At 40.7% G+C, this 27023-nt stretch overlaps 1 protein-coding gene across 2 annotated transcripts in view; it reads right to left on the bottom strand.

Moving 5' to 3' along the window:
- Positions 1–562: 562 nt before the first annotated feature.
- The window catches only part of RMND5A (required for meiotic nuclear division 5 homolog A), a 38861-nt gene continuing 12400 nt past the window's right edge, over positions 563–27023 (bottom strand). For both annotated transcript variants that reach the window (XM_067567620.1, XM_067567621.1), the window contains exons 3-9: positions 18594–18728; positions 18293–18393; positions 12143–12309; positions 10051–10216; positions 5483–5585; positions 3899–4053; positions 563–2293 (exon numbers count right to left, since the gene is read on the bottom strand). In XM_067567620.1, the coding sequence (XP_067423721.1) occupies positions 2230–2293; positions 3899–4053; positions 5483–5585; positions 10051–10216; positions 12143–12309; positions 18293–18393; positions 18594–18728 (891 nt within the window). In that variant the 3' untranslated portion in view covers positions 563–2229. The remainder of the gene's footprint in view (positions 2294–3898; positions 4054–5482; positions 5586–10050; positions 10217–12142; positions 12310–18292; positions 18394–18593; positions 18729–27023) is intronic.

Below are 27023 nucleotides of genomic sequence, written 5' to 3'. Positions count from 1 at the left end.
TGGGGGAAGGGCCAGCAAGCTCAAGGCAGCATAGCTAGCTCCCGCATTGCCAACAGCATCACGACAGGAGGCATAGGCAGAGTGCATTACATTCCCTCTCTCCTCATTTGGTGGACAGTCTTTTGCGGGACTGTGATCAGCTGCCCTGGGTTACAGCTGGCCCTTGCGGGCAAGGTTGCAGCCAGATAAAGAATTAGAGAGCAAAAACTAGCTCCCTGGTAATCCCCATGTTTGCTGCCCCCCAGCCCTGAGCACATTTCTATTACACGGGAGACTCTGGGACCAAGTTTTTACCTACTGCCCCACTTAATAAAAATGGCACCGTTTGTGTGTTATGAACAATTGTGTTCAGGACACCACAGAAGTTAGTCTTTGTTTATGATGGTCCCACTGTACCAGCATTAGAGATTGTAACATATAGTGCTAAGTGGAATACCTTTTTGTTTTAAATTACATTTACATCGTTTTTCTTTACAAGAGACATGCTATTTTGCTGAAATGCCAAATAAAGCAATTCCAATCAGGATAAACATTAAAAGTAACTTCACCAAGACTAAACACGTACATTAAAAATAATATCCTCATCTGTTTATTGTTGATTTCACCACTTAACCCATTTTTTTTAACTCAATATGAATACAATTTAATTGCAGAAAAAGTCACACACGCCTCTATTTTTTCCACACACACATACTGAACACATATTAAAAGTTTAATTTGTATGTCTTGGTTTGTTCCTCTTAATATCTCGTTAAGAGTGTCCATTGTCACTGATTCACTGAGTCCAAGTCCATTTCTTAAATCAGATGAAACAGGGATGCAAAAATGTAGATTTCTCAATGATGTTCTTCTCTGTAGTGCATTGTGCTAGTGCATTCAACCAGTGTGTCAGAATTTAATCATATAAGCTTGGGAAGGGGTTCTTACACAATACAGAAATATAATTTTACATGTATCTTAACATGCCATATGGCTGCTTGCCCTACTATAGTACAGTGCAATAAATACAAATATATTCACACTAGAAAAGGTGTAACTGCCATGATCTACATCTGGTTTATGAGTACAAATTCACCTAGTCAACAATATAACAATTTGAGCAGGAAAAAGTGGCACTGGCAGTAACAGTCTAGTACGAAAAGCAAGACTAGAAGCAAAGTGTTTTCAAGCTACAGAAAATTTGCTAGCTTCCGATATGAGGATATAGGGCCCAATCCTGCAAGATGCAGATTTGTGATCAGTAGAGTGCATCAGAACATGTTTTTTCCCAATTTAACAACAATACTCTGAACAATTTATTTGGCTTTGATAACTGTTTATAAATAACACACTATCATGTCTATTAAAGTATACAGCAACATGACATTTATAGCCTAATCCTGACTACAAAGTTCAAAGAACATGACTACAAAGGCCAAAGAGCAAGTGTCATTGACTAAAAGCATTTCCACTTAGAACTCCTTTTTATTGAATATTCTGATACACAAACATTTCTTGATCACAAAAGCAAAAAGAACAGGGTTCCCCATTCCACTCCATTCCAGTAGTAATTTATCCTACACCACCTTTATAAATTAGTGATGGACTTGAACAGTTAGCCCCTCAGGGCTATATATTTATATATTTTATATATATGCACATTTACTTTGAGTTCTATGTAAAAGTTGAAAAAATGTTTGAAAGAAAACTCAGAATATATCACAGCTTTTTTTCCCAGGAAAAAAAAATTAGTTTTGTAACTACTATTCAATTTATCAAACTTTTGCTGAAGTATTTACTTTTAATTATGTACACATTACAGGAAATAAAACTTTTCCCACAAACATTCTCTAAGGTGACAGTTATCAACAGGATGACAGAATAATAGTAGGAGGAATATTAAACATATCAAGGGGAGAAGAGGAAGGAGGTGATCAGTTTCTGCTTTAAAAAGTAAAAAGTCACCATATAATTAAGTACAAAAACCTGCATTGAATGACAACTGCTGGTGTAGTAACTTGATCAGCTATGGAGACCAAGAGTATAGTAAAGCTCTATGGTACTATTATTTCTGTAGCATTTCCACTCGGTATGTATATACTAAATGTTGGCAAAGTTTCTGTAGCATTAGCTTATACAAACACAGGAGTCCTCAGTCTGCTGCATAAAATGGAACAAGTGTTTTTAATTCTTCTGAAATGCACCCGTAATTCAGAGTGTCACTTACAAACTGCATATTGAATCATTTCTTCAGAAAAATATCTGTTTGGCGTCTCCAGGACTCTGTTCCATTGGACAATAGGGGCATTTTAATCTAGAAACAAAGACAATATGTTAGGATTGTTCAAATATGACAGCCTGCAGTGGTGCAGAAACTGCACTTTCTGGAGATCTCAATTTGTTGTGACATGGTAACAGAGCAATAGGCATTCACATTCATTATCATTTATTTATATTATAAAAGCACCTAGTTCTCAATTCAATTTGATAAGGTAGCAGGAAAAAGAGACTAGATATAGTCTTTTCTACATAATGCTGTCCTTACCTTCACTGAACAGATCTCCTAGCTATAAAGGGGCCCTCATCAGAGTTAGAATAATTATTTTAAAGATATAGTTGCTACTTACCTCATTGTTCACACCTAGATTATTAAAAATGAAGAAGTTAGATTTTAAAATTCATTCTTTATCCTGTGTGGTTGCGTGCTCCATTTTGCTCAGTATGGACTATGAAATTAGACAGTCATATACAGTTAATGTCTAGTCAGTTTCATTGCCTGCCTCTCATGCACTAGCACAATGCTGTTCTGCTGGGATTTCTAACCCAGCTGCAAGAGTGAAAAACAGAACAAATCCAAAATTTTCATTTGAAAAAACCCAGCAACATTTTCTATTTGGTTTCACAAAACCCTGATATTTCAAAATCTAAGTTTGGTCCAAAACTAAGTTTATATTGTGCAACTGTCTATGCTTTATAGCTGCTGTGTCTCCTAAAGCAGAATTACCAAGAGCTGTAAGGTTCTACTTTCCTTATTCCCCACAGTCCTTTCCCACCCTTCCACATCTAAGTAGCTAATTAATAACATGAAATTACCATGGCAGAAATATTCATCTACTCAAAGTTATTTGACTACACTGGTGTCCTCCAAGGATCTCCCCTCCCCACCCTCTCTCTCGCTTTTTTTTTTTTTTTTTTTTTAAAGTGTTTGGTGAGTTGTTCCAGAGGGGTAGCCGTGTTAGTCTGTATACAGCAAAAACAACGAGAGTTCTGTGGCACTTTAAATTTAATTTGTTAGTCTTTAAAGTGCCACAGAACTCTCGTTTGGTGAGTGATTAACCTTGCTCTCAACAGAAAACACAACAAGAAAGCCTGAGTCTTCATGAAACAATAATTCATTGGTACTTATAGTTCCTGTAAAACGGAAAGGTAATTTTTCAAAATGATATAACCCTATCTATTGAGATTCTTATATTAGGTCTTTCAGTGTAGTAGAAGAATATAATATACAGCCAGCTAACGCTATTCTGTTTTATCCACCTACCCCATTGTTCTCTATGCGCTTGTATATGTATATGTTGCCTCCTATATGTGTTACCTATTTGCTGTATCATTTCTATCTACTGCATCTGAGGAAGTGAGCTGAGGCTCATGAAAGCTTATGCCTGCTGAAATTAAAATTGTTAGTCTTTAAAGTGCTACAGAACTCTTGCTGTATACAGACTAACACAGCTACCCCTCTGGAACTATTCTGTTCTAGTGCACTAACAATGCTATTCTGCTTGGAAGTCAGCCACCAGGATTTCAACTAGCTTCCACTGATTCTGCATTTATGGAATCTTCTCTCTCCCCAAACTCACTATTTTAACCTTAAAATTAGTCCCTGCCCACACTTTGTTAAAAGAGAAAGAATGAGACTTACTTGCTGCCATTAAACATTTTATTCAGAGCATCTCTTGATATAATATGACCACAGACCAGTTTCATAGGTGGGTTATTATCTGTTGTTTGCTGACGAAGGATGGGACAAGCAAATATTGAGTGATACCAGCACTTTTTACCAAGGTCCACTTCAATCTGTATAAAATAATACATTAATTAAAATCACCATTTATCTTGTGCAATTGCATTTCCAGCAGACAGTCATCACTACTCTATGCAGTGGCCATTAAACAAATTTCAATACAGCTTTAAATGCAGCAGAATCTCTTGTGTTGATGAATGGGAAACCTAAAGCCAAAAATATCTCAGAGTGATCTTAAATTAAATTGGTGTATGATTTTCAAAGCAGCGTGTTGTGTTGACACATCACTTGTAGGTATGCACTGTAAAATAAAGCAGCACTGGCAGGGAAATGGACCTGATGATCCAACAAGATTTATCTGTTCTAGACAGAGATTTCCAAAGCTGGCTAAGGGAACTGATGACTAATATCCATTAGAAATTAACTAGAACTGATTATCCACATTTAAGGTGCTTTTAAAACTCCCACCACTAATACTGATATGATTCACATCAACAGTCATGTAATTTCTTGGCATCACTCCAGTCAGATACCAATGCAGAAGATGCAAAAATTCCTCCACCACTCATTAGGCAGGAGGGTTATATGATTTCAGGAAGAGAAGAGTGCAAAAACAGAGAGAGAGGAAAGTGTGGCTCAGTGATTTAGGAAAAGGACGGGACTAGGAACTCCCGATTTCTAATCCTGGCTCTGACTGAGTCTTTTAACCTCTCAGTTTCCTTGTATGTAAAATAACAACGTTTTCCATACCTTCAGCACCTCACAGGGATGTGGTGAAAACTGATTAGCTAATATTTGTGAGGTGTTTAGAATATGCAAGAAGCCACATAAGTAATATGAACTAATCCACATCTGCTGGATGATCCTTTGCTAAACCACTTTTTTTCCAGTCATTCTTTTGGGACTCCAGTCCATGAACTAGTCACCCACCTCAGACAAGATTCCACACTCAGGATAATAAAAAGCTATATTGGACTGATCCCCACATAGACACCACTGGTACTACATATGGATCCTTATGCAGGAATGCCAAGTCTGCTGCTGCTCAGCGCAACAGCTAGAAAGTTTTCTCCCTCTCAAAGCGGGAGCAGAGAGCCTTGAAACGTTTCATGGACGTGGTCACACAGATTTTACTGTGAACAAGCTCCTCCTGAAGTGCGACTGTGGGTCCCAATTCAATCTACCAATCACCGCACATAGTGATGTCATTCCTGGTCAATTCAAGCCCACCCAGTGTTGTGGCAACACTCCAGCAACCTGTGGATGGAGCTCAGGCCTGGCTGAACAAGGGTAATATAACAATTTGATTTTTCCCTCCCTGTTTTTATGGCAGCACACACTACTGGGTGTTTTAGCAATTATATAATTCACATTGACTTTTGGGGTAACAGAAAATCCGCACACATTTTCAGGATAAGAGAAACTCAAAGGTTTGCTCATTGTCCAAATCCCGGCCTCTCAGAAAGTACAGCGCATACTCACCGGCAATTCATCTTTCTGGTTCCAAACTCCAGTGCACTGTCTTTGCTCAATCACAGCTTTGATATTAATTAAGGCTGGCAATGCGACGCAACCTGCTGAAAAACTGCAGAATGCACAGAAATATTTTAAAACAGCATCCTGTGCTAACGAACACTTCTCATAGCTCTACTTCATTAGAAAGTTACTGGGGACACAAGACTGTCATATTTCCTCATTCCATTCTTGTCTACTGTATTACTACACAACAAACAAGACTGCAGATTGCTGGGCTTCTGGGTTCTGTTATGTACAACAAGCTGAAGAGTAACAATTTAAGCAGAGCACATCAATAATCTGATTTACTGTACCTTTTATTTTGGCATCCACTGTCCAAGAGAAAAAGGGAGCTGGCAATTGCACAGCTTTACAAGTGGTAGAGAGACTGTTACATAACTGGCATGGCCAAAATGTGGTCTGAATGCAGCCTACGGATACATGGAGCACAATCACACCTTTAATAGTGTGTTAGTGTAACTTCTAGAGACTACAGATCTCTTTACCTGTGGTCCCCGGGATTCAGATGGAGGGGGAGTCTCCACAGAATGGATCTGAGGAAAGTAATGCAACTTGTTCTGTTTATGTTCCAAATGTGGTCTCCAGCTGGGTGGTTCCAGGAGCTTCCTGTTACCCCAGCATATTCTGTTCCTTTGCAGTGCTCCATGAGATTGCCACAATAAGTGTGGAAATGATTTTCAGCAAATTAACTGAAAAGTATGACTATTTTGCATTGAGTATACATTTAGCCCACATCAAATTAACTGACAGGAATGGGAGCCAAGAGTTCTAATCCCAGCTCTGCTACTGCTATTTTGCTTTGGCAAAGTCACTTCACTATTTGTGCAAGTTTTATCAGCTGTGACAACCCTGGTTCCTTCGTAGGAGCATTGAGAGGTTTAGTCCCAGGTGTAGTCACAGGGTCGTCTGTGGGGACTACACCCGGGACCTCTGACTCTAAAAGCATGAATCTCTAGCAGCTGAGCTAAAGAATCAAATCCACTACCTCAGAGACAGTAGCCAATTCAAACCGTTATCTGTGGTATAGCCAGTAAAGGGAGACAAAAAGCCACAGCATTAGCTAGCATTACACATGGAAGATTTATATTCTGCACAAACAAAAGCGCCATCTCACTTAGAGGTCCTGAAAGAAAATAGCTGAGGGATGTCAGAGAGCCTTCTGAAGACTAACAGTAGCTAAAAGAAATTGATTTAGTACATTACTGTTTATTTGGATTGCAGTAGTGCTTAAGGAGCCCGATTCAAAGCCTCCTGAAGCCAATGGCAGTCTTTCTACAGACTTCAATGGGTTTTAGATCAGGCCCAAAGGGCCCCAATGGGATTGAATCCCCAATGTTGTAAGCCACTGAACAGCATAAGAACGGCCATAGTGGGTCAGACCAATGGTCCTTCTAGCCCAATATCCTCTCTTCTGAAAGTGGCCAATGCCAGGTGCTTCAGAGGGAATGAACAGAGCAGGTAATCAAGTGATCCATTTTGTCGATCATTCCCAGCCTCTGGCAAACAGCAATCCCTGCCCATCCTAGCCAATAGCCATTGATGGATCTATCCTCCATGAACGTAGCTAGTTCTTTTTTGAACCCCGTTATTTCTCATATTTCTCACAACCACCTCTGGCAAGGAGTTCCCCAGGTTGACCATGCGTTAGGTGAAGAAATACTTCCTTTGATTAGTTTTAAACCTGTTGCCTATTAATTTAATTTGGTGACCCCTAGTTCTCGTGTGATGAAAAGGAGTAAATAACACTTCTTTATTTATTTTCTCCACACCAGTCATGACAGAGGTCTATATCATATCTCCCCTTAATTGTCCCTTTTCCAAGCTGAAAAGTCCCAGTCTTATTAATCTCCTCATATGGAAGCTTTTCCATTTCCATATCCCTAATCATTTTAGTTGCCCTTTCCTGTACCTTTTCTAATTCCAATATATCTTTTTTGAGATGGGGTGACCAGATCTGCACGCAGTATTCAAGATGTGGATGTACCATGGATTTATAAAGAGGCAATATGATATTTTCTGTCTTACCTACCCCTTTCCTAATGATTCCCAACATTCTGTTAGCTTTTTTGACTGCTGCTGCACACCGAGTGGATGTTTTCAGAGAACTATCCACAATGATACCATGATCTTTTTCCTGAGTGGTAACAGCCATAAAAGGAGAAATGGTCCTGGCTCCAAAGTTTTAGAAAATGAAATTTTGTAGGCAGGCTTTTATTTCAAAGTGGTTTAATTTTTAAAGTATTTGCTATGTATGTGCAGTAGCCACATTTTAGAACAGGCTTGTTTATGCCATGAATGTCAATAACACATGCACAATAAAAACATCACAGTTCAATTGATTTCACTTGGGGCCCAAAGCAGCTATCTAATCAACACAAGTATCAATACAAGGGAGGGGATTTTTCCACCTCAGTGGTAGCGACTCATACACTTGTACTGATAATGAACTGTGCACATTACTCAGTCAATGCAAGGGCCATTAAAACGTCAGTGAGTGACAATTAATTCCCTAGATATTGTTCTGCAGGGAAAAAAGATGGACTAAAAAATCTATTACAGGGACACATTTTCCTTAGTGCTCATTTTTACATCCACAAACTAACATTAATCAATAAATGCTGCTACAGAAGGATGTAGATTCAGGCATACTTTTCCTTTCCATTCTGCTGCTCCATTCCAATGCATGAACCTCGCTCCAAAAGAAATCCACAGAAAAACATTTCATACTAATACTTGGGTAGACGTTAATGAAATGTCTGTGAAATGCTGCTGTAGTGAGTTTGTACCTCTTTAAAAGTGGTCAACTAAGCAGGTATGTAACTAACTGGTGAGACCTCATCTGGAATACTGTGTGCAGTTCTGGTCTCCCACGTTTAAGAAAGATGAATTCCAATAGGATGATCCAAGGAATGGAAAACTTGCCTTATGAGAGGAGACTCATAGAGCTTGGCTTGTTTAGCCTAACCAAAAGAAGGTTATGGAGAGATATGATTGCTCTCTATAAATACATCAGCGGGATAAATACCAGAGAGGGAGAGGAATTATTTAAATTCAGCGCCAATGTGGACACAAGAACAAATTGATATAAACTCACCATCAGGAAGTTTAGACTTGAAATTAGATGCAGGTTTCTAACCATCAGAGGAGTGAAGTTCTGGAATAGCCTTCAAAGGAGAGCAGTGGGAGCAAAAAACCTAGCTGGCTTCAAAACTGAGCTTGATACATTTATGCAGGGGATAGTATGATGGGACAGCCTAGTTTGGCAATTAACTGATCTTTGATTACTAGCAGTAGATATGCCCAATGGCCTGTGATGGGATGTTAGATGGGGTGGGTTCTGAGTTATTACAGAGAATTCTTTCCTGGGTTTCTGGCTAGTGAGTCTTGCCCACATGCTTAGGGTTTAGCTGATCGCCATATTTGGGGTCAGGAAAGAATTTTTCCCCAGGGCAGATTGGCAGAGGCCCTAGGTTTTGGGTTTTTTTTGCCTTCCTCTGCAGAAAGGGGTACGGGCCACTTGCTGGTGGATTCTCTGTACCTTGAAGTCTTTAAACCATGATCTGAAGACTTCAATAACTCAGTCATAGGTTAGGGGTCTATTACAGGAGTGGGTGGGTAAGGTTCTGTAGCCTGCGTTGTGCAGGAGTCAGACTAGATTATCATATTGGTCCCTTCTGACCTTAAAATCTATGAGTCTATAACAGTAACAAGCAAGCAGATAACCAAGAAAAAATAGTGGCACTTCCATAGGATTGAGTCCACTGAAGGAGGAAACCCATTTCTTATCTAACATCTTAAAAAAAAAAAAAGTCAGGTCATAAGTACAGTGCATTTGAGGGATGTACAGCTGAAAGGCCAAGGGGCGGTTAATTCTTCACTATCTGGGCAAAGGGTGGTTTAAGCTTTGACTGCTGTAGGCCACTATACTTGTAAAAAAAAATCAGATTTCCGTATTTTCAGTTAAACACAGTGTTGTTAATATTCACCACAGAGCTGGGAAACACCAGTTCCCATGAAAGCGCAAGATTTCATCTTTGCATATCTTGAATTCCCATGAGCAGACTGTAAATTTTATCATATCCTATCATATTAAGAAACAAAACTTCAACACAGAACCAATGCAAAGTGAGCAAATGGAATTAAAGATAACAAGATGGACCAAAAGTGTTAGCAGGTAGATAACTGGTTCAGGCTTTTTTGTTTTTAAGTGTCAAGTTGTGGTACAAATTTTCACACGCTTGTCCTAGCACAAGGTGGCTGGTTGCCACCTTCATCTTTAATACAGAAGCTCAGAGTCCCAGCACACAATGTTCTATTTGGAGCTGAAGAGACGGCCACCCGGCTCAAGACGACGCACTGCATGCTGGAACCTGTAGTTTCCAGGTTTTACAACTGGCTCTATTTAATGAAAGTTAAGCAAGTCTCTTGCATTCCTATCAGGTTAGCATTACAGCCCACAGCTTGGAAAAGCTTAGGCACGCCGACCCAAAACATTTCAGTGGGAGATAGCGTACCTAACACTGAGGGGTGATTCGACCGAGAGACCCAGGAGAGCACAGGCGTCCCTTGTGAAGATGTCACAGATGTCTGCCCACTGGTTTGCATCTAACAGATGAACGTATGGAGAGTTCTCTATACCCTGTCTCAGGTACACCAGGCTGCCCATCAAAACCTGAATATCTGTGAAGAACAAAAAACAATCTTTAGCTATCACATTTTACATTGCTTTATGTTATAATGGGAAGATTAGTCTGAGTTTTTCCCCTTTAAAATTACATTTATTTCCTGTGTAATGTATACTGAGTCAACAATAATTAGTTGCGTTACCAGAGATTCAGAAATATACACACACTTCAATATCAAATGTGGGTAAGATCACTATGAAACAGATATCATTCTGTAACCAGAACAGACCGCAGTGTTATGGAATAGACTGAGTTATTTTTGCACTTCTGCCATCACCTTCACTCTGCCCACTAATCTGCTTCTACCTGGTCTACTTCCAATGTGCCGAACATCTGAGCAGCTGTCAGATGTCAGCCTTTCTCAATAAGCAGAGCCTAGCACTAAAAATGTTTACTTTTCCCCTACCAACAGGTGGCAGGAACCTGGATGAGGCTGAAGCATGGATTATTAGTCCAAGGTCCAGGACTACAGCCTATAGACATTGATCCAGGGAGCTAGTACCGTGCTTCCTTGACAATAAACCTGGCCAAGTGCCCCGAACCGTACCTGTGATCTTCCTTTACGAGTTACATCACAGTCTGCTGAGCTAACATGCTGCACTATCTGCTAATAACATTCAAGATCCAAGGACAGAAGCAATGAGCAGCCTAAACAGTGCTACTGAGGCAATAACATCCAGCCTGGAGCACTTAACAACACCAGGTAGTACTATCGAGGTCTGCGGAACCAGCTATCTGGACAGCCCCCTGAAAGAGCACACACCCCCAAGCCAACTGACAACAGCATAAATGAAATATACAATGGTATGGAATTAAATTTTTACTGGCTCTCATTTGAGAAGGCATGTTTAACTCGCAGCTTAAGTCTTCCCAGCTTGTCAGGAGAGCAAATCATCTGAAAAACTCATGATAAAAAAAACCTTGATATTGTCACATACAGCTGCAATACCAGACCTGCCCAAACACCATTTATGTCTATTTTTGTATACTTTACCCTGGCAAAGTTATCTATATTAGAGGAGACCTAAATAAAAAACTCAGCCACATTATAACCATAGTTTGAATATATGTGCTTGTCACCTTTAACAGATAAAAATAAGTCAAGTCGAAGGATGCAGGGACATGTTTCAAAAGCATTAAAATGATGGGCAACTAAAACATTCTGTGTTAGCCTGTTTGGAAAAATTAGCTACTTATGGGAGATGCTGCAAAGCAAGGAGAAATCAGAGGAGTGGGAATGGAAATGGGTGGGAGAGATCAGAGGGATGAAGAAGAGTGGAAGAGAAAAAAGCAAAATATCAGGTAAGTGACTTTAAAAAAGTCAGCTGAATAATATACTCAAGTTGTCTCTCCTCCCAATGCCTTCCATGGCAGCAGATGGAATGTCAGTATCAAACCTGATCAATGTCTTGTTCTACCAGTTGTATCCCCAAAGATTATACAAGCTTTAAACCAGGGATGTAGGAAGTGTGAAGAGACTGCACAGAAAGAAGGCAGATTGGCGGTATCTTCCTCTATCTGAAGTGTCAGTCTCACTAATCCATGAATCCCACCCCCTCACTTTCCAGCTAGTGTGCTTAAAACAGGTATGTAATTATTTTATGGCTGTAATTCTACCGTAGGATTTCTGGAGAGATGAATACTCAGCTCAACCTGCCAGCTACTCACTTCAATGTTCTAATGCCTACGTACTGCTGCTCTTAGCACATTATTCCTTGTGTTTGTTAACAGTTAAGAATTCGTTGTGGCATCACAACTTGCTCTTGAATATATTTTTATTTTAAGAAAAGGCCTCCACACCTTCCCCTGGAAAGTAAATAAGTGACATGACAAAAAACAGCAACAGGATACAAAGGCAAGTCAAACTGAGTGCCAAGTACTGAATGTGTTACAAATTTAAAAACAACTAAAACTCACTTACCTTTCTGATGGTTTAGAGCAAATGGCTGAAAATTTTTAGCATATTGCAGTGCCTCTCTCTGATTTGCTGTTCCACCCATCAATAAACTAATGAAATATAGCCTGTGTAGTTTAAATTCCAAAGAACTATTCTGAGCCATAAGCATTTCTCGGTTAGATACTGCCCACCTAAAAAAAATTGGGGAAAAAAAATCAGTATCAGCCTACAACAGTGCAGAATTGTTAAAATTGTAACATTCACTTCAAGGAGCAACTCAGTAAGAATAAGGCTCTGTATCCTGCACTTCCGCTATAATACTCAGCATTCAAAAGATCTCAAAACATTTTACAAATAATTAAGCCTCACCACTCAGGCAAGGAATACATATACATACAAAGGGATCACTTAATCCATCATTTAAATGCCATCACTTTTGGGGTTGAATAGCACAGCCTTGGTTAACAGCACTCAGTAACACTACCCAACAACCTAGGACAGGAAGTATATACCCTGTATCAAGCTAAAACTGTAGGAGTATAATTAAGCAGAATATACAGTTGGAATTTGACCAAGACACTGGGATTAATACCCATATAGTGTTGCTACAGGATCTTTAATAGCCACAAATTGTCAGGACTTCTATTTTAGATATCACCCAAAGACTGAACCTTAAAGAACATGGTGCCCCTCCCCATACTCTCCAGATGTCATCTACTGAATCACCAGCCCTATGGATGTGTGCCCAAGAAGTCTCTACTGGGAGCTCTTTAAAACAGGTTTTACTAACATTTAACCTGACATTTAAAACAAATCTTTGTTTTAATAACTGCACTTTGTACTGATTATGCTATTATTGTATTTTCTGTTATCTTCAGCTTGAACACTAAAAATAGCCCAGTCAATCTCACTTTCCTGCTGCCCTGCACTATCACAACACTGCAATGTTTGAGTTGCAAATGCCACAGGGCAATGTTTATATACAAACCAAATAAAATGCACTGGAACATTCTAAAGAGTTTCATGGAAACATTTATATTGTTTAGATTTTATGAAACCTCATTTTGAGGTTTTCAGCAGGGCTGGGCCAAAACCAATCTGATCTTGTCCCTTTAAGAAGCCTTTTAATAAAGCCCAAATTCTAGTAACATCAGTCATGCCTATTTGTCATTAGCGTTACTTAAGGATACCTACTTTTTATCTGGAGTCCTATTAAGGTGGAAGAGCACCTCTGATCAAGGGAGTGATGTAATAAATCATGTCTTTTAAAAGAAAGAGCTGCCTGCGGTCCACCCCCACTTTATTCCGGGTGAAATTAACAATCCAAAAACAAGAAAATATACTACCCTGCCATAACAAAAACATTTCAATCACTCAGGGTATGGCAAATTCACCGCTGTCAGATTGATCTATCTGGATCGATTGCATGGTCAGCGAAGACCCGCTCAATCGATCCAGAAGTCGACACGTTAAAACCACCCCTTCAAGTGGTGCAACACAGTGAAGACACTGCGTAGAAGAGGAGTTATGAAGTCGACGGGAGTTACGCAAACTGCTCTCTGTAGTTTGCGTAACTCCTGTCCACTGCCACTGAATTTGAAGGTAAGTGTAAACCAGACCTTAGTAAAAATCACTTGGGTAGGGCGGTCTTTCATCTCAAAACAAGCAAATGTGTACTTCAATTTTATTGCAATGAAAGAGTCACAATCCTGATTTAAGCATTGTGGGCTTGAAACCACAACTGTTGTCTTGAACTTTTAATGATGCCTGGTGGAAATCAGCAGAGATCCTAGAAAGCTGTTTGCCATGGAAAAACACGGAATTTGCATTTTTACAGAGAATCTTTAATTTTTACATTTTGTGAAAAAATAAAAACAAAAACATGGAACCCTGTTTATCCAATCTAACTCGGACCAGGGAGAGATCAGATAATCAGGAGAACTGGAAGAGATTTCTATTCCTTATTTTAAGATGCAGGGGTTGGGGGAGCACCTGGGCAGTTAGCCCCAGGCAACGGGGGCTCCAGAAGTCAGCCCCACCGCCCGGGGCCCCGATGCTGTCAGCCCCAGGCTGCTGGTAGTTTGGTTAATACAGAGAGCCAGTTAATGACTTGAATAAATGGGGTTCTATTACATCGAATACAGACACAAAAGTATTTGGTACATGTAAGAAATACAAACTACAATTCTATAATTTTAATTTATTATAATGATTTATGGGACTGGTAGGCTTCGAACTTGCTTAAAAATTGCAAATATCTCAATAAAAGATTGAGTTCAACTGATACCTATATATACTGTGGGTAGGGAAACTATAGTTCAGCGTTTCATTTTAATTGTGGAAAACAGCAGATTTTTATGGTTATCGTAGAATTTTGGAGTTTTTATCATGGAAAACTAGGATCCCTGATAATCAGTAAACCTAGCTGCTTGAATTTCAGCGTGGGTCTCAGATGGTTCGATTCACCCAAGCCTGTCAGCACTGCAGTCTCCTCTAGGTGGCAAATGTTACTGAAGAATGTATCAGTAGAACCTCTCAATCAGGAATCTAGTATCATGTAAATATTGTCCATGGTAGTCCTGGTCAGCTGGCTATTGTTCAATCCCTTACTAAGAAATAAGTGCCACCAAATGTCACCCACAAAGTGATTAAGTGGCTCATAAATAGGAAAGTGTGTTCAGCAAACCATGCGACTAATGTCACAATCAGAGACAGCAGCATGGGATGGTCTGTTCTTATTAAAGAGATTCCTGCCAAAGCACCAAGCGACACGCGTTTTGTTAACTAAGTTCAACACCATAAATGCTCTACCGAGCTCTGAAATGAAGCATTTGTCCCTGCATGATCTGCCCTCCCAAATACTTCTTTCAGAACAATACTTGCTTTTGTACGTATTCATCTCTGTGATTCAAATCCAGCTGAACATTTATTTCTATACAGTACATAATTAAAGTGAGATGGAAACGATAGGTTAATTTAAGCCCAAAAATCAGGTTCTGTAAAAACAACCTTCAAAGTCTAGCTTCATTCTCATCTAATCTTTATATTGCAGTAGTGCTCAGAGCCCCCCATCAATATCAAGACTCTCTGAGCTCAGGACAGTTCAGACACATAGGAAGACAACGTCCACTCCCTAAAGAAGTCACAATCTAAAGCCTAGACCCTGTAAGCTGTTCTGCAGAAGCGAACCCCTGCACCTGCACGGAGACCCACTGAAATCAGCAGAGCTCTACAGAGGCCATGGGGTCCATCTGCGAAGGACCTACGGCCCCAACCCAGCAAGCTGACCTGAGTAAGCAGACCTCCTTGCCTGTGCAGAGCTCTTCTGACGTCAGTGGGGCTCTGCACAAGTGCAGGAATCTCAGGGGCTAAAACGTAGGATCAGGATCAAGAAGCCTACCTGCTCAAGCTGAATGAAATGCAAAAAGTAAACAAACAGCATAACTGGTCAAAAGTAAACTAGACATAAATGTGAGTACATGTAATACTCAGCTTAGAATGTTAACGTTTTATAGTTTGTATTTTTAATAATCTAAATGGTGATCAGTAACGCAAATAGATCGTTCTATTATTTCAGAAACTTTTACCACTGTATCCGGGCACATGAACTTTCATCTGAAAGTGTTCCATTTAAAAAAATGGCTTCCTTTTAAAAAACAGTAGCCAGCAATTACCTTTAGGTGGTTGGTTTTTTGTTTGTTTGTTTCTAGAGAGTGAGTAGTTGTGTATATTTTTTGCTTTGACTCCACCTGCCCAGTCTCAGATATTTGTTACTGTTTTCAACCCCTCCCTCCATCAAGTTTGTCCTTTTCAACTAAGGAAACACTGATAGCTTCCCCTTCCTGACTGCTAATTCTGTAATTAATGGTTCTTTCTCTGCTTCCTCCTTTATGCTCCAACACCATCAATATCAGTAGCACAGCCTTGGGATCAGGTCACCCAAGTACTTGAGACTACCATTTAAAACACTTCTTTTAAAGCTATATTTAATGATGCCAGATTCGTCCGGCAGTTTGTTGGCTTTTCACACAAACATTGCCATGCCTCTTTCTATGCTGCTCCTATGCATGGATCACACCTTCTTGAACTTACCCACAAGGCCACTCAATTCCCTCCTGAAGGCCCACTTCTGCTGTGGCACCCATGGGAAACTAGCTCAAATTATAGTAATTGTCTTATAGTACCTATTTATCTGTTTAAAGCACTGTTCACATAACTTTTTATAACCAAGATGTAATCAACCACCAACTTAATCACTTTCTTTATATGCTGCGCTACTTTTTTCCACTGTCTGTCTGCTCCTCTGTCTTTGGAACGTGAGCTCCTTGAAGAAAAGATTATGCCTTCATTCCTGTTTGGCAAGTGCCTAGCACATTGTGGGAGCTACCAGAAATAAATAAGTAGCAATGAGCAAGGCACAGGGTATTTCCTGGAAATGTGTGGTTAGCTGGAGCCAAGAGAAATTGATGATCTCAGGCGCACATGACAGTCATTAATAGCAATCAGCTATCAATCCCCAGGTAATGCCTTCACTAAGGTTGTGCTACTATAATAAGTACAAGAAATAGGTGTATGTAAATGGCAGGTGAGGCAGTTTCTATTGCTACATCCAGGTCATTGTTAGATTATTAATGGCTTGTAATTATCCGGTTCAGAGGCACTGAACCAGCTAACATTCCACTCAGCTTAGCATATTCAATGAGTAATCATTTATGTTACCCTCCTCGTGTTCTACAGAAAGATTTTGGTACTCAGCATATGTGGAGTAAAGGCTTAAACTTTACAACGTCACTGTACCTGACTTTGACACCGATTTCATGACCATAGATTATCAAGGTAAAACTAACACTGTAAGACTAGTAGTGACTAGTGACTATGAGTGAACACAAATGTCAGGGCAAAAACATCTTTGCTCATATAAAAATTACTTCACTGAACAATGAAGAATATTGGATATCCTAAATGCATGATGACCATATGTAATAAAATGTAAAGGATTTCTGTTTGCTTTGCTTTACTGTTTCTAGTATTACAGAATAAATATCAAAGGCTACCAAAGATGTATTTTAACATCTCACTCTTTGTCTTTTCTTATTTATAGGAGAGAGAAGTTAAAGTTAAGTTACATAGAATTTGATGCAAGCTAAGAATCAGACTCAAGTTCCAAAAACTCTTCCGACGTGGCATGCTTTTTTAAACTGAAAGTTGTATAGCCCAGCCTAATGAGTTATCTATGGGCTGGAAAGGTGGAAAACACAGTGTAATCCACAAGAGGGGATTTTTTCATTGTCTTGCCTTTCTTCTTTGCTTTTCTTTATTTTCCACTGCCCTTACAGGTCTAATGGGAGTAAAGCCTACTAAATCCAAGATACACTATGGTCTGAGGTTCATCAACATATGCTAGACAGTCTGGATTTAGTCTTTGTTTGCACATCAGATGTCATTCTCCACTGGCTCTTACCACTGGGAGAAAGGATAACACTGTCCAACAGCAGGACTTCACATGCAATCCAGTTTCCCAATCTGACCTCAGGTGGACCAGGGACTCCGCATACCCGAGGAAAGAGCAAAACTCTAGTGTGAAGCTAACGACAATCACTCACTTCTTATCACCAGTGCATGAAGAGCACCTATTCTTCAAACCACTGCACCTTCATCCCCCTGCTTTTCCCGTCTCTTGTGATCTCTCTTATCGAAGTTTGATAGGCAAAACCGACAAAATGAATAGATTTGAACATGATCCTGCAGGGCCCTGAGCACCCTCATCCCCTATTAAAGTCAACAGGAACTGGACATACACCACCCTCCAGGAGGTACTTGGCATTCTCTATCAGATCCTTTTTAAGTAAGCTTACGGTGTTTCACTGTAACCTAGTTACCATGTCATTGTTTAAGGCATACAACTGTTTCTGTAACTGATACCATTTTCTTTCCTGCGATCTTAAAACAATAATAATATTATTATACTATATGTGATTCAAATTAAACATTGAACCAGGAGAAAGAACCTAGAAGTTCAGCACCAGCTGTATGTGGAAGGGCCACTGAATAATATCTAAACCTCCAATAAACTATGACCCTCTCCTTAAAGTGTATTGAAAGCAATGCCAAGATTTCCAACGCTCTTTAGATTTTCACTTAAAGTATACAAATAAAGAAAACTGAGTAACTCACTCTAATGCAGGTTTCAAAACTCTAACTTTTAATGCTTCCAATATTCGATTTAACTCCACAAATGGTTCTTTTTGACTTTGGTCTATAGAAAGACCAGATTCCTGAAAAACAAAGTCACACCTTTTAGTTACCAGAAAAACGGCCAGAAAAAGAATAAAAAGGGGTATCTCGTTTTTTAAACTATTTACGCTTTACCATTAAATACTTCAGCTGAGTGTTTCCAGCTAGCGAAATTAAAGATGTTTATCTGGGGTATAATTTCTACTTCTTGGTAATGTTAAACATCCAGAGTGATGGTTACCTGACAGAGTTCCTCAGCTACATCCAGCATTCCTTGTCGGAAAAAATGTTCTACCATCACCTCGTTGAGAATTCGCTGGCTGTCAGCTTGCCAGCATCCATCTATCCCCACACTGCTGATGTCAGAGTCAAAATTCTGAAATGTACAAATTAACATTTAATAGGCTGGAACAAATAATTCCATGTAATTATTATTTCATTAGGCAGAGACACCTGTGCTACACTCGGATGCTTTTTTCCTGTTACTCAGCTGCTGTCAATTATCTCCCATGCAAAGAGAAACATCTCAATCAGCTATTTTATCATCTTCTGTGTGCAGTAAGAAGAAATCCTTGGCTTGCTTGCTTAGCATCTGAAATTTATCCAATATAAGGAACTATGCCAGCAAATTACAAGTCTAATTAACTAATAAAAGGATTTCCATCCGATGACGTGTCTTGACAGAGAAGTGTCAGCAGAGAAGATTTTTCCATGTGTGAAAAAGTCTTAAAAGTCTTGATGACAGAAACAAAATCAGCCAGGCCCTGTCCACACTACAACTGAAGCTGTGCTATGAACATTTCTTATTAGCACAGTTGCTATGGCAGAGGGAATTAGCAGTGAAAGTTTTAACTCAAGAGTTGTGAGTGTAGCCTGGAGATAGACAATGGTGGAAATGGAGCAAAGATGAGGAAAAATGTCTTAGAAGAGGATAATGATGTGATTCAGAAAGTTGGCTGATGCTAAAATGCTCTAGGCAGGGGATAGGCTCTATCTGATAAATCTTTTCCATCTCTACACCAGAATAATCCTACATTATTGATGCATCTTCAAGCCTGTGACCTATATACCCCAGGAATAAGTTAAAATATTATCTATGTGACAAGATACTTCATTAATAACACTTGGCATTAGTTCCTCTATCCAACAGGAAACTTACTCTACCCCAAGAAGGAACTCAAATGTGAAATTGCAGAATTACTAACTGTGGTATATAACCTATCATTTAAATCATCTTCTGCACCAGATGACTGGAGGATAGCTGATGGGATGCCAATTTTTTAAAAAGGCTCCAGAGGCAATGCTGACAATTATGGGCCAGTAAGCCTAACTTCAGTACCAGGCAAATTGGTTGAAACTTTAGTAAAGAACAAACTATCAGATACTTAGATGAATACGATTTGCTAGAGAAGAGTCAACATGGTTTTTGTAAAAGGAAATCATGCCTCACTAATCTACCAGAGCTCTTTGAGGGGATCAACAAGCATGTGGACAAGGGTGATCTCATTGATATAGTTTACTTAGATTTTCAGACAGCCTTTGGTAAGGTCCTTCACCAAAGGGTCATAAGCAAAGTAAGATGTCATGGGATAAGAGGGAAGCTCCTCTCCTGCATCAGTAACTGGCTAAAAAAGATAGGAAATAAAGGGTAGGAAGAAATGGTCAGTCTTCAGAATGGAGAGAGGTAAATAGTGGTGCTCCCCCTATCTGTACTGGGACCAGTACTGTTCAATATAAATGATCTGGAAAAAGAGGTAAATAATGAGGTGGCAAAAGTAGCAGAGGATACAAAACTACTCAAGATATTTAAATCCAAAGCAGACTGCAAAGAGATCTCATAAAACTGGGTGACTGGGCAACAAAATGGCAGATGAAATTCAACATTGATAAATGCAAAATAATGTACACTGGAAAACATAATCCAACTCTATATATACAATGATGGGATCTAAATTGGCTGTTACCACTCAAGAAAGATCTTGGAGTCATTGTGAATATTTCTAAAAAAAAATCCACTCAATGTGCAGAGGCAGTCAAAAAAACCTAACAGAATGTTGGGAATCATTAGGAAAGAGATAGATAATATGACAGAAAATATCATATTGCCTCTTTATAAATCCATGGTATGCCCACATCTTGAATACTGCGTGCAGATTTGGTCACCCCATCTCAAAAAGATATATTGGAATTGGAAAAGATACACAAAAGGGCACCTAAATGATTAGGGATATGGAAAAGCTTCCATATAAGGAGAGATGAATAAAACTAGGACTTTTCAGCTTGAAAAAGAGATGACTAAGGGGGGAGATGATAGAGGTCTATAAAATCAGGACTGGTGTGGAAAAACTAAATAAAGTGTTATTTACTCATTCTCATCAAACAAAAACTAGGGGTCACCAAATGAAATTAATAGGCAGCAGGTTTAAAACAAACACAAGGAAGTATTTCTTCACACAATTCACAATCAACGTGTGGAACTCCTTGCCAGAGGATGTTGTGAAGGCCAAGACTATAACAGGGTTCAAAAAAGAACTAGATAAGTTCATGGGGAATAGGTCAATCAATAGCAATCCTATTAGCCAGGAATGGGAGACTGGATGGATCACTTGATGATTACCTCTTCTGTTCATTTCTCTGAAGTTCTTGGCATTGGCCACTGTCAGAAGACAGACACTGGGCTAGATGGACCATTGGTCTGACTCAGTATGGCCATTCTTATGTTAAGACATACAATGGGATTTGGTGCATGAATTCTTGAACATATTTAATGACTGGACTTGCTTGGTCAGGGACAGGCAAATCAATCTGGACAAAATAAAGTTCTCAACCATTCCCTAACCAAACCTTTGGGGAGAAGTTTCCTATACTACTGCCTAGAGGTTGAACACGGGACTGGGAGTGAATGCTCAGATGCTTGTTGATTGACTGTGGGCAGGTCACTTATCCACTGTGTGCCTCAAGTACCCAGTCTGTAAAGTGGAACTAATACCACCTCAGGGACTTAATTACAATACGTAGGAGCACTTTGAGATCTCTGTACAAGAGACATTACAGAGGTACAAAGCTACATCTCTCCTTTCCCTAAATATCTGGACCACCACTTCTCTCTTATTTCAGCTCAAGACATTGAGGAAAAGCAGAAAACCATTCCCCACTGAATGCACCAAGATTTGCAAGATGAGGGGAAAGGGAGCAGTAAACACATCCACTTGCTTAGACTGTTCCTTCTGGAGCAACAACTCTTCAAAGGTGGGGCAGATGCTGGACCTCAAAGGGTTCCAAACAAGCATCCATTCCTGGCCACTACCAAATGCCTTCCTGATTCTCAGGGTCACAATGTTGGCGTCAGCCCCTCTCTATATCCCTCTATATTTACAGGCTATTAAGTCTTGCTGATCCTTTCCCCACAACATATTGAAGCTCTAACCCACCCTTTCTGTCCTGTTGGCTAAAATATTTGTCCACACGCTGGTCTTCTCTGGCTTCATTTACTGAAACACTCGCCTCTCCAGACTCCCTGAGTGTAATTCTGCTCCTTTCCAGTCCATCTAAAATGCAGCTGCTAAAATTCTCATTCTCATCTGACCATCTCACTCTCTTCTAATCTATCCCTCCACTGTCTCCCCCTTATCTATTTGGCAACCTCTAGAATCCTGGGTCACCCTGTTGTCAGGTCCTAGAACCTTGCATAAAGGTGCTACTGAGTTAACAGGTGGATAATTAGCTCCAAGTGAGACATCAAAAAAACTATAGTATCTCGCCTGGTTGAGGAAATTAAGAGTAGGACAGAAGCAGTCCTGCAGAGAAAGCTTTAGGAACATCCAACCTTAGGCTGAGGTACATTTTGTTGTTTTAATTAACAATAAAGACAAACCCAGAAAAGGGGTACATTTGAACTATAAACACTGGGCGTATACTCTGTTTAGAGTGAAGTGAGAACTTCACAGGCTTATTCTATCCAATTTAAGCTGCTCATCCTTCCTTTCAACGACATCTCCCACGCACTTGCCAATGATGCTCAGGGTCTAAATGATCACCATATTTGGGGTCAGGAAGGAATCTTCCCCCAGGTCAGATTGGCAGAGACCCTTGGGGGTTTTTTGCCTTCCTCTGCAGCATTGGGTATGGGTCCCTTGCTGGACTGAAGTAGAGTAAATGGTGGATTCTCTGTAACTTGAAATCTTTAAATCAAGATTTGAGGACTTCAGTAGTTCAGTCAGAGATTGTGACCCTACTGCTAGAGTGGGTGAGTGAGGTTCTGTGGCCTGCTACGTGCAGGAGGTCAGACTAGATGATCATGATGGTCCCTTCTGGCCTTAAAGTCTATGAATCTATGCTAGCTTCACTGTTCCCTTTATTTCCTGCACCTACTCCCATCTTCATGCCTTCTTCCATTCTGCCCCTAGTTGCAGAACAACCTCCATCTCTCAGTGTAGAAGTCCCTGACAGTAGAAGTCTCCAATCTCTTATAAAGACACAATCATCAGTGAGGAACAAAAACACTAACCCTAAGTCAACAAACTGTCTTCTCCACCTCATTATAGGAGGGGAGACATGGAGCAAGACAGAAAGCTCAGTATTAAAAATATAAAAGCAATGACCATTCACAAGCTGAGTCGCACATTTAACAAATGTTTTGTCTTAGGGGGTCTTAATTTGTAAGCTCCTTGAAGTATAGACTGTCTTTTTTTGCACGTCTTGCACAGCCCTGAGCACTTGAAGCATAGTAATAATAATGTTCCTATCTGAACCAATCCTGAGAATCATGTGAGGCTCATCTTCATCACCAATCCTGATGACAATTTCCAAAGAACATTGTGACTAAACAGATGGAACCCATAACAGCTGTGTATTTAATAAGTTTGGTCTATCAGGAATGAAAGTACACTACAAATAAGCAATCAGATCGGTCCAATTCTACTCAGGCTTCTGCTAAAGTAACAATGGTTCTTCAAGATGAGTTGTCCATATGGATTCCACTCTTTGTGAACATGCACCCCATGAATGCAAGATCAGATCTGTCTGACCTACAATGTCTATTAGGGTCATGCTTATTGCTCTAGATGTCCTCACGTCCTCCCGCAACTGAGGCCATAAAGGGCAGAGCAGGTCAAACCATCCCTCGATTCCTCTGCCAATACAGAATCCCTGAAGAATAGGTCTTTGTAGTAATGGGGAAGGATGATGGGTCATAGAAACCATGTGAACAACACCTCTCAAAGAACCACAATTACTGTGAGGAAGTCTTCGCTGTTTCTTCTTCAAATAATTGTCCATATTTATTCCAGTCTTGGTGACACACACAGTAATCTGTTTGCTTGGAGGTGGGTAGTAGGAGTCCTACTTAAACAATGAGAGCGGGACAGCCCTACCAAAGAAGGCATATTCTTTCATGTAAAGTTGTAGGCTGAGGTCCACGTTACTGCCTTACAGATTTCAGCAATAGGGACATTCTTCAAACAGGCAACAGAGACTGTCTGAGCTCTAGTAGAATGAGCTCTTATGTGGCCGGATGGATGTAACTGGCTAACTTATAACATGTCCTTATCCTGCTGGAGACTTACTTAGATAATCTGAGAGGATATTGCCTGACCTTTAATCCTCTCTGCAGAGGTCATGAACCGTCTGGATGCATTCCTAAATTGTTTTGTCCCGTCAATGTAAAAAGACAGTACTCTTATGGTCGCAAGTGAGGGAAGTTTAGCTTCTCATGAGGTTAAGAGAGGCTGGGAAGAGAAATGGGATACGAATTAGCTGGTTCATAGTGAATTCTGAAACAATCTTGGGCAAGAACTTGGGATGAATCCTGAGAGTGACCGTGTCCTTATGAAACACTATATAAGGGGGACTCACCCTGAGGGCCTGAAGCTCCCCTACCCTTTGAGCTGATGTAATGGGTACAAAAAAGGCAATCTTCATTGATAGGTGGAATAGGGAACAGGTTGCTAAGGTATCAAAGAGAGGACTCACCAACTCTGATAATACTATACTGAGATCCCAAATGAGGGAGGGCTCCTGAACCAATAGAAAAACCATAAATAAAACCTTCAAGGAACCAAGCCACCATAGGTATGAATTTCAAGTATGACCTTGGATAGGAGCAGATATTGCTGCTAGATGGACTCTTACCCTGAGCTAATAGAAAACCCAGGTTTTTCAGGGCTAAAATAGTCCAGTATTGCTGCAGTAGGTCAAGGAAGACAGTGGTACCAAGATTCCCAAATGGAAAAGATTTTCTATTCAGCTTTGTACCTTTATCTTTCCTGCTTTGGATGATAATGTTCTGAACTTCAGCTGAACAGCTTCTTTTAGTGGACGTCATCCAGCCAGCATTTAAGCTGTCAGATGTAACGAAGCTGGGTCCGGGTGTAAGATCTGACCATTCTTCTGCAACACTATGTCAGGCACAACAGGCAAAGTGATCAGGCATTGCGTGCTGAGAGATTCACTAACTCCAAATACCAGAAGTGCCTTGTCCATGTGAGGGCTATCATGATCATCAATCCTGCCTCTTGCTTCAAGTTTCTCAGGATAGTAGGTATCATGGGGATGGGGTTGGGAGGGTGAGGAGGGTATACATCTGTCCCAGTGTCCAGGAAGTGAGAAAGGCATCTAACAATGAGCCTGGACTAGATCTACTTGGGAACAGAACACATGGCATGTCTTGTTCCGGTGTGTGGCAAACAGGTCTATTTCCACTTGCAAAACACCCTCTGCAACACTGGGTCCTCGATTGACCAATCATAATTATTTGGGAACTGTATGCTAAGGTGCTCGGCTAACAAGTTCTGAATGCCTGACAGACGCGGGATGAATAGTGTGATATGGTGATGAATAGACCAATCCAAAGTTGAACAACTTTCTGACAGAGTGGAGATAACCTAGCTCCTCATGGTTTCATATTAAACATAGCCATGGCGTTGTCAGCGCTTGGATAGTGGCTCCCTGGAGTAAAAAGCAGAAACGTTCTGCATGCTAGAAGGATGACTGTGATCTAGGATGTTTTTGTGATGTTAAGCTTCCTGAGGGGACCACAGGCCCTAAGTATGAAGATGGTTTAGAAGAGTTCCAAGGCCTCAGTGGAGGTGTCTGTCACCAAAATCTTGGTAGGTAGAGATGCGCACCTGAAGAGGGTCTTTCCACCAGAGAGAGGACTTCTTGTGGACCATGACCATCATGTCTGTGTGGTGCGAGCTGGGTAAATAAACCAATTTCAACCACCTTGTATGGAGCACAGTGAAGTCTGGAAACATGCATCACTGATGTACATGAGGTCATATATCCCATTAGCTACTGACTTGCAGGAATTGGGCTGCATATCATGTGGTGCCCAGTAAGACCAGAGTTGACATGCATATGGGTAATGGACCCCTGGAGGAGGATAGTGGGGGCCTGATCTCTATGAGATTCGTGCCCTTTCCTACTGAGAACAATTCTTGGAATCCCTCTTGGATTCCCATTGTGACCTCATGGAGGGGACGAGGGATAAGTGGGAGATAAGTCCCTACTGACAGGGAAGATGAGGAGTACATTTCCTCCAGAGGTGGGGCAACACATTCAGGTGTACAGGGACGCTAATGACACCTCTACTCAAATAGGGGATGGAATCAGTACTATTGATGCCACCCCATCTGAAATACTGAGGGCTTGGTGACCAGTGGTCTAGCCAGTACCCCTTTCAATCTCTCCCAAGGTGACTCCAGTACTAGACTCACAGCAAAATCACTCAGTACCATATATATCATAGGTACCAGAAGGGATAATGCGAAAGGTGCCAGAGGAACAGCAGTCTGCAGGCATAGGGGATACCACAAGCACCTGTTTGTTGGTCCTGAGGCACCAGAGGGACCTTGGTCAAACTGTTGGCTGCCCATGAAGTGCTTAGTCTGAGGGGAATCAGGCGCATGCTAACTTTTGTGTCTGGACCTTGTAGGCAGCAGGGAGGGTGACCTACACTTTGGCTTGACTCTGGAGGGGTGTTCCTTCCTGCCCCTTTCCAAAGCTGTCATCACAGGTATTGAAGTCGACGACTGGGGTCTCTAAGTTGATGTTGCCCTGGAGCTCAGGCTTGAATCACGGCTCACCGGGGCACTCCTCAAAAAGGAACGAGCCTTCACTAGGTCCTTCTTTCCATGTGTGAAGAGGCCTTCGTGGAGCACTGAAGAAGAAATAATTACAGGTGGGTTTCCCAGGCCTTTGAATCCATTTGGAAAACGAGTAGTAGATGGAGCAGCACTCTGGGATGTACCCCTCACCTAAACAAAAAAGGCACCGTGAGTGCCCATCATTTAGAGGCATAGCAGCCACTCAAGAAGGGCAAGGTATGAATGCTGGGGATTTTGCTTCTGCTATGATGGCTAGAGATCTTGTACAAGGGGGTCCCTAGCCTATTAAGTGATAAAAGGGTTGGGGGATTTTATGCCAGTGAGCAAAATAAATCTACATTAACAACACTAACTAACCAACCAATAGGACAGCATTTATAAGAAACAGGAAAGCAAGTTGTCACCGCAGTGGTTCTGTCTCACTGCCCTGAGGGATAAGAAGGAACTGAAAGACAGCTGCGTCCGCTCTGCTCTTTACACCCTCAGGTGCATGAGGGGAGGAGAGGCTGAGGATACCTAGGTGCAGATATGGCCCAATAGACATTGTTGGCCAAAAGAATCTATCA

The sequence above is a fragment of the Emydura macquarii genome, unplaced genomic scaffold (assembly GCF_026122565.2).
Source record: "Emydura macquarii macquarii isolate MOO-44397 ecotype Brisbane River unplaced genomic scaffold, CSIRO-AGI_Emac_v2 contig_2795, whole genome shotgun sequence".
Classification (NCBI taxonomy): domain Eukaryota; kingdom Metazoa; phylum Chordata; order Testudines; family Chelidae; genus Emydura; species Emydura macquarii.
The sequence above is the reverse complement of the archived record's forward strand: the minus strand, read 5'-3'. Positions and strand labels throughout refer to the sequence as shown.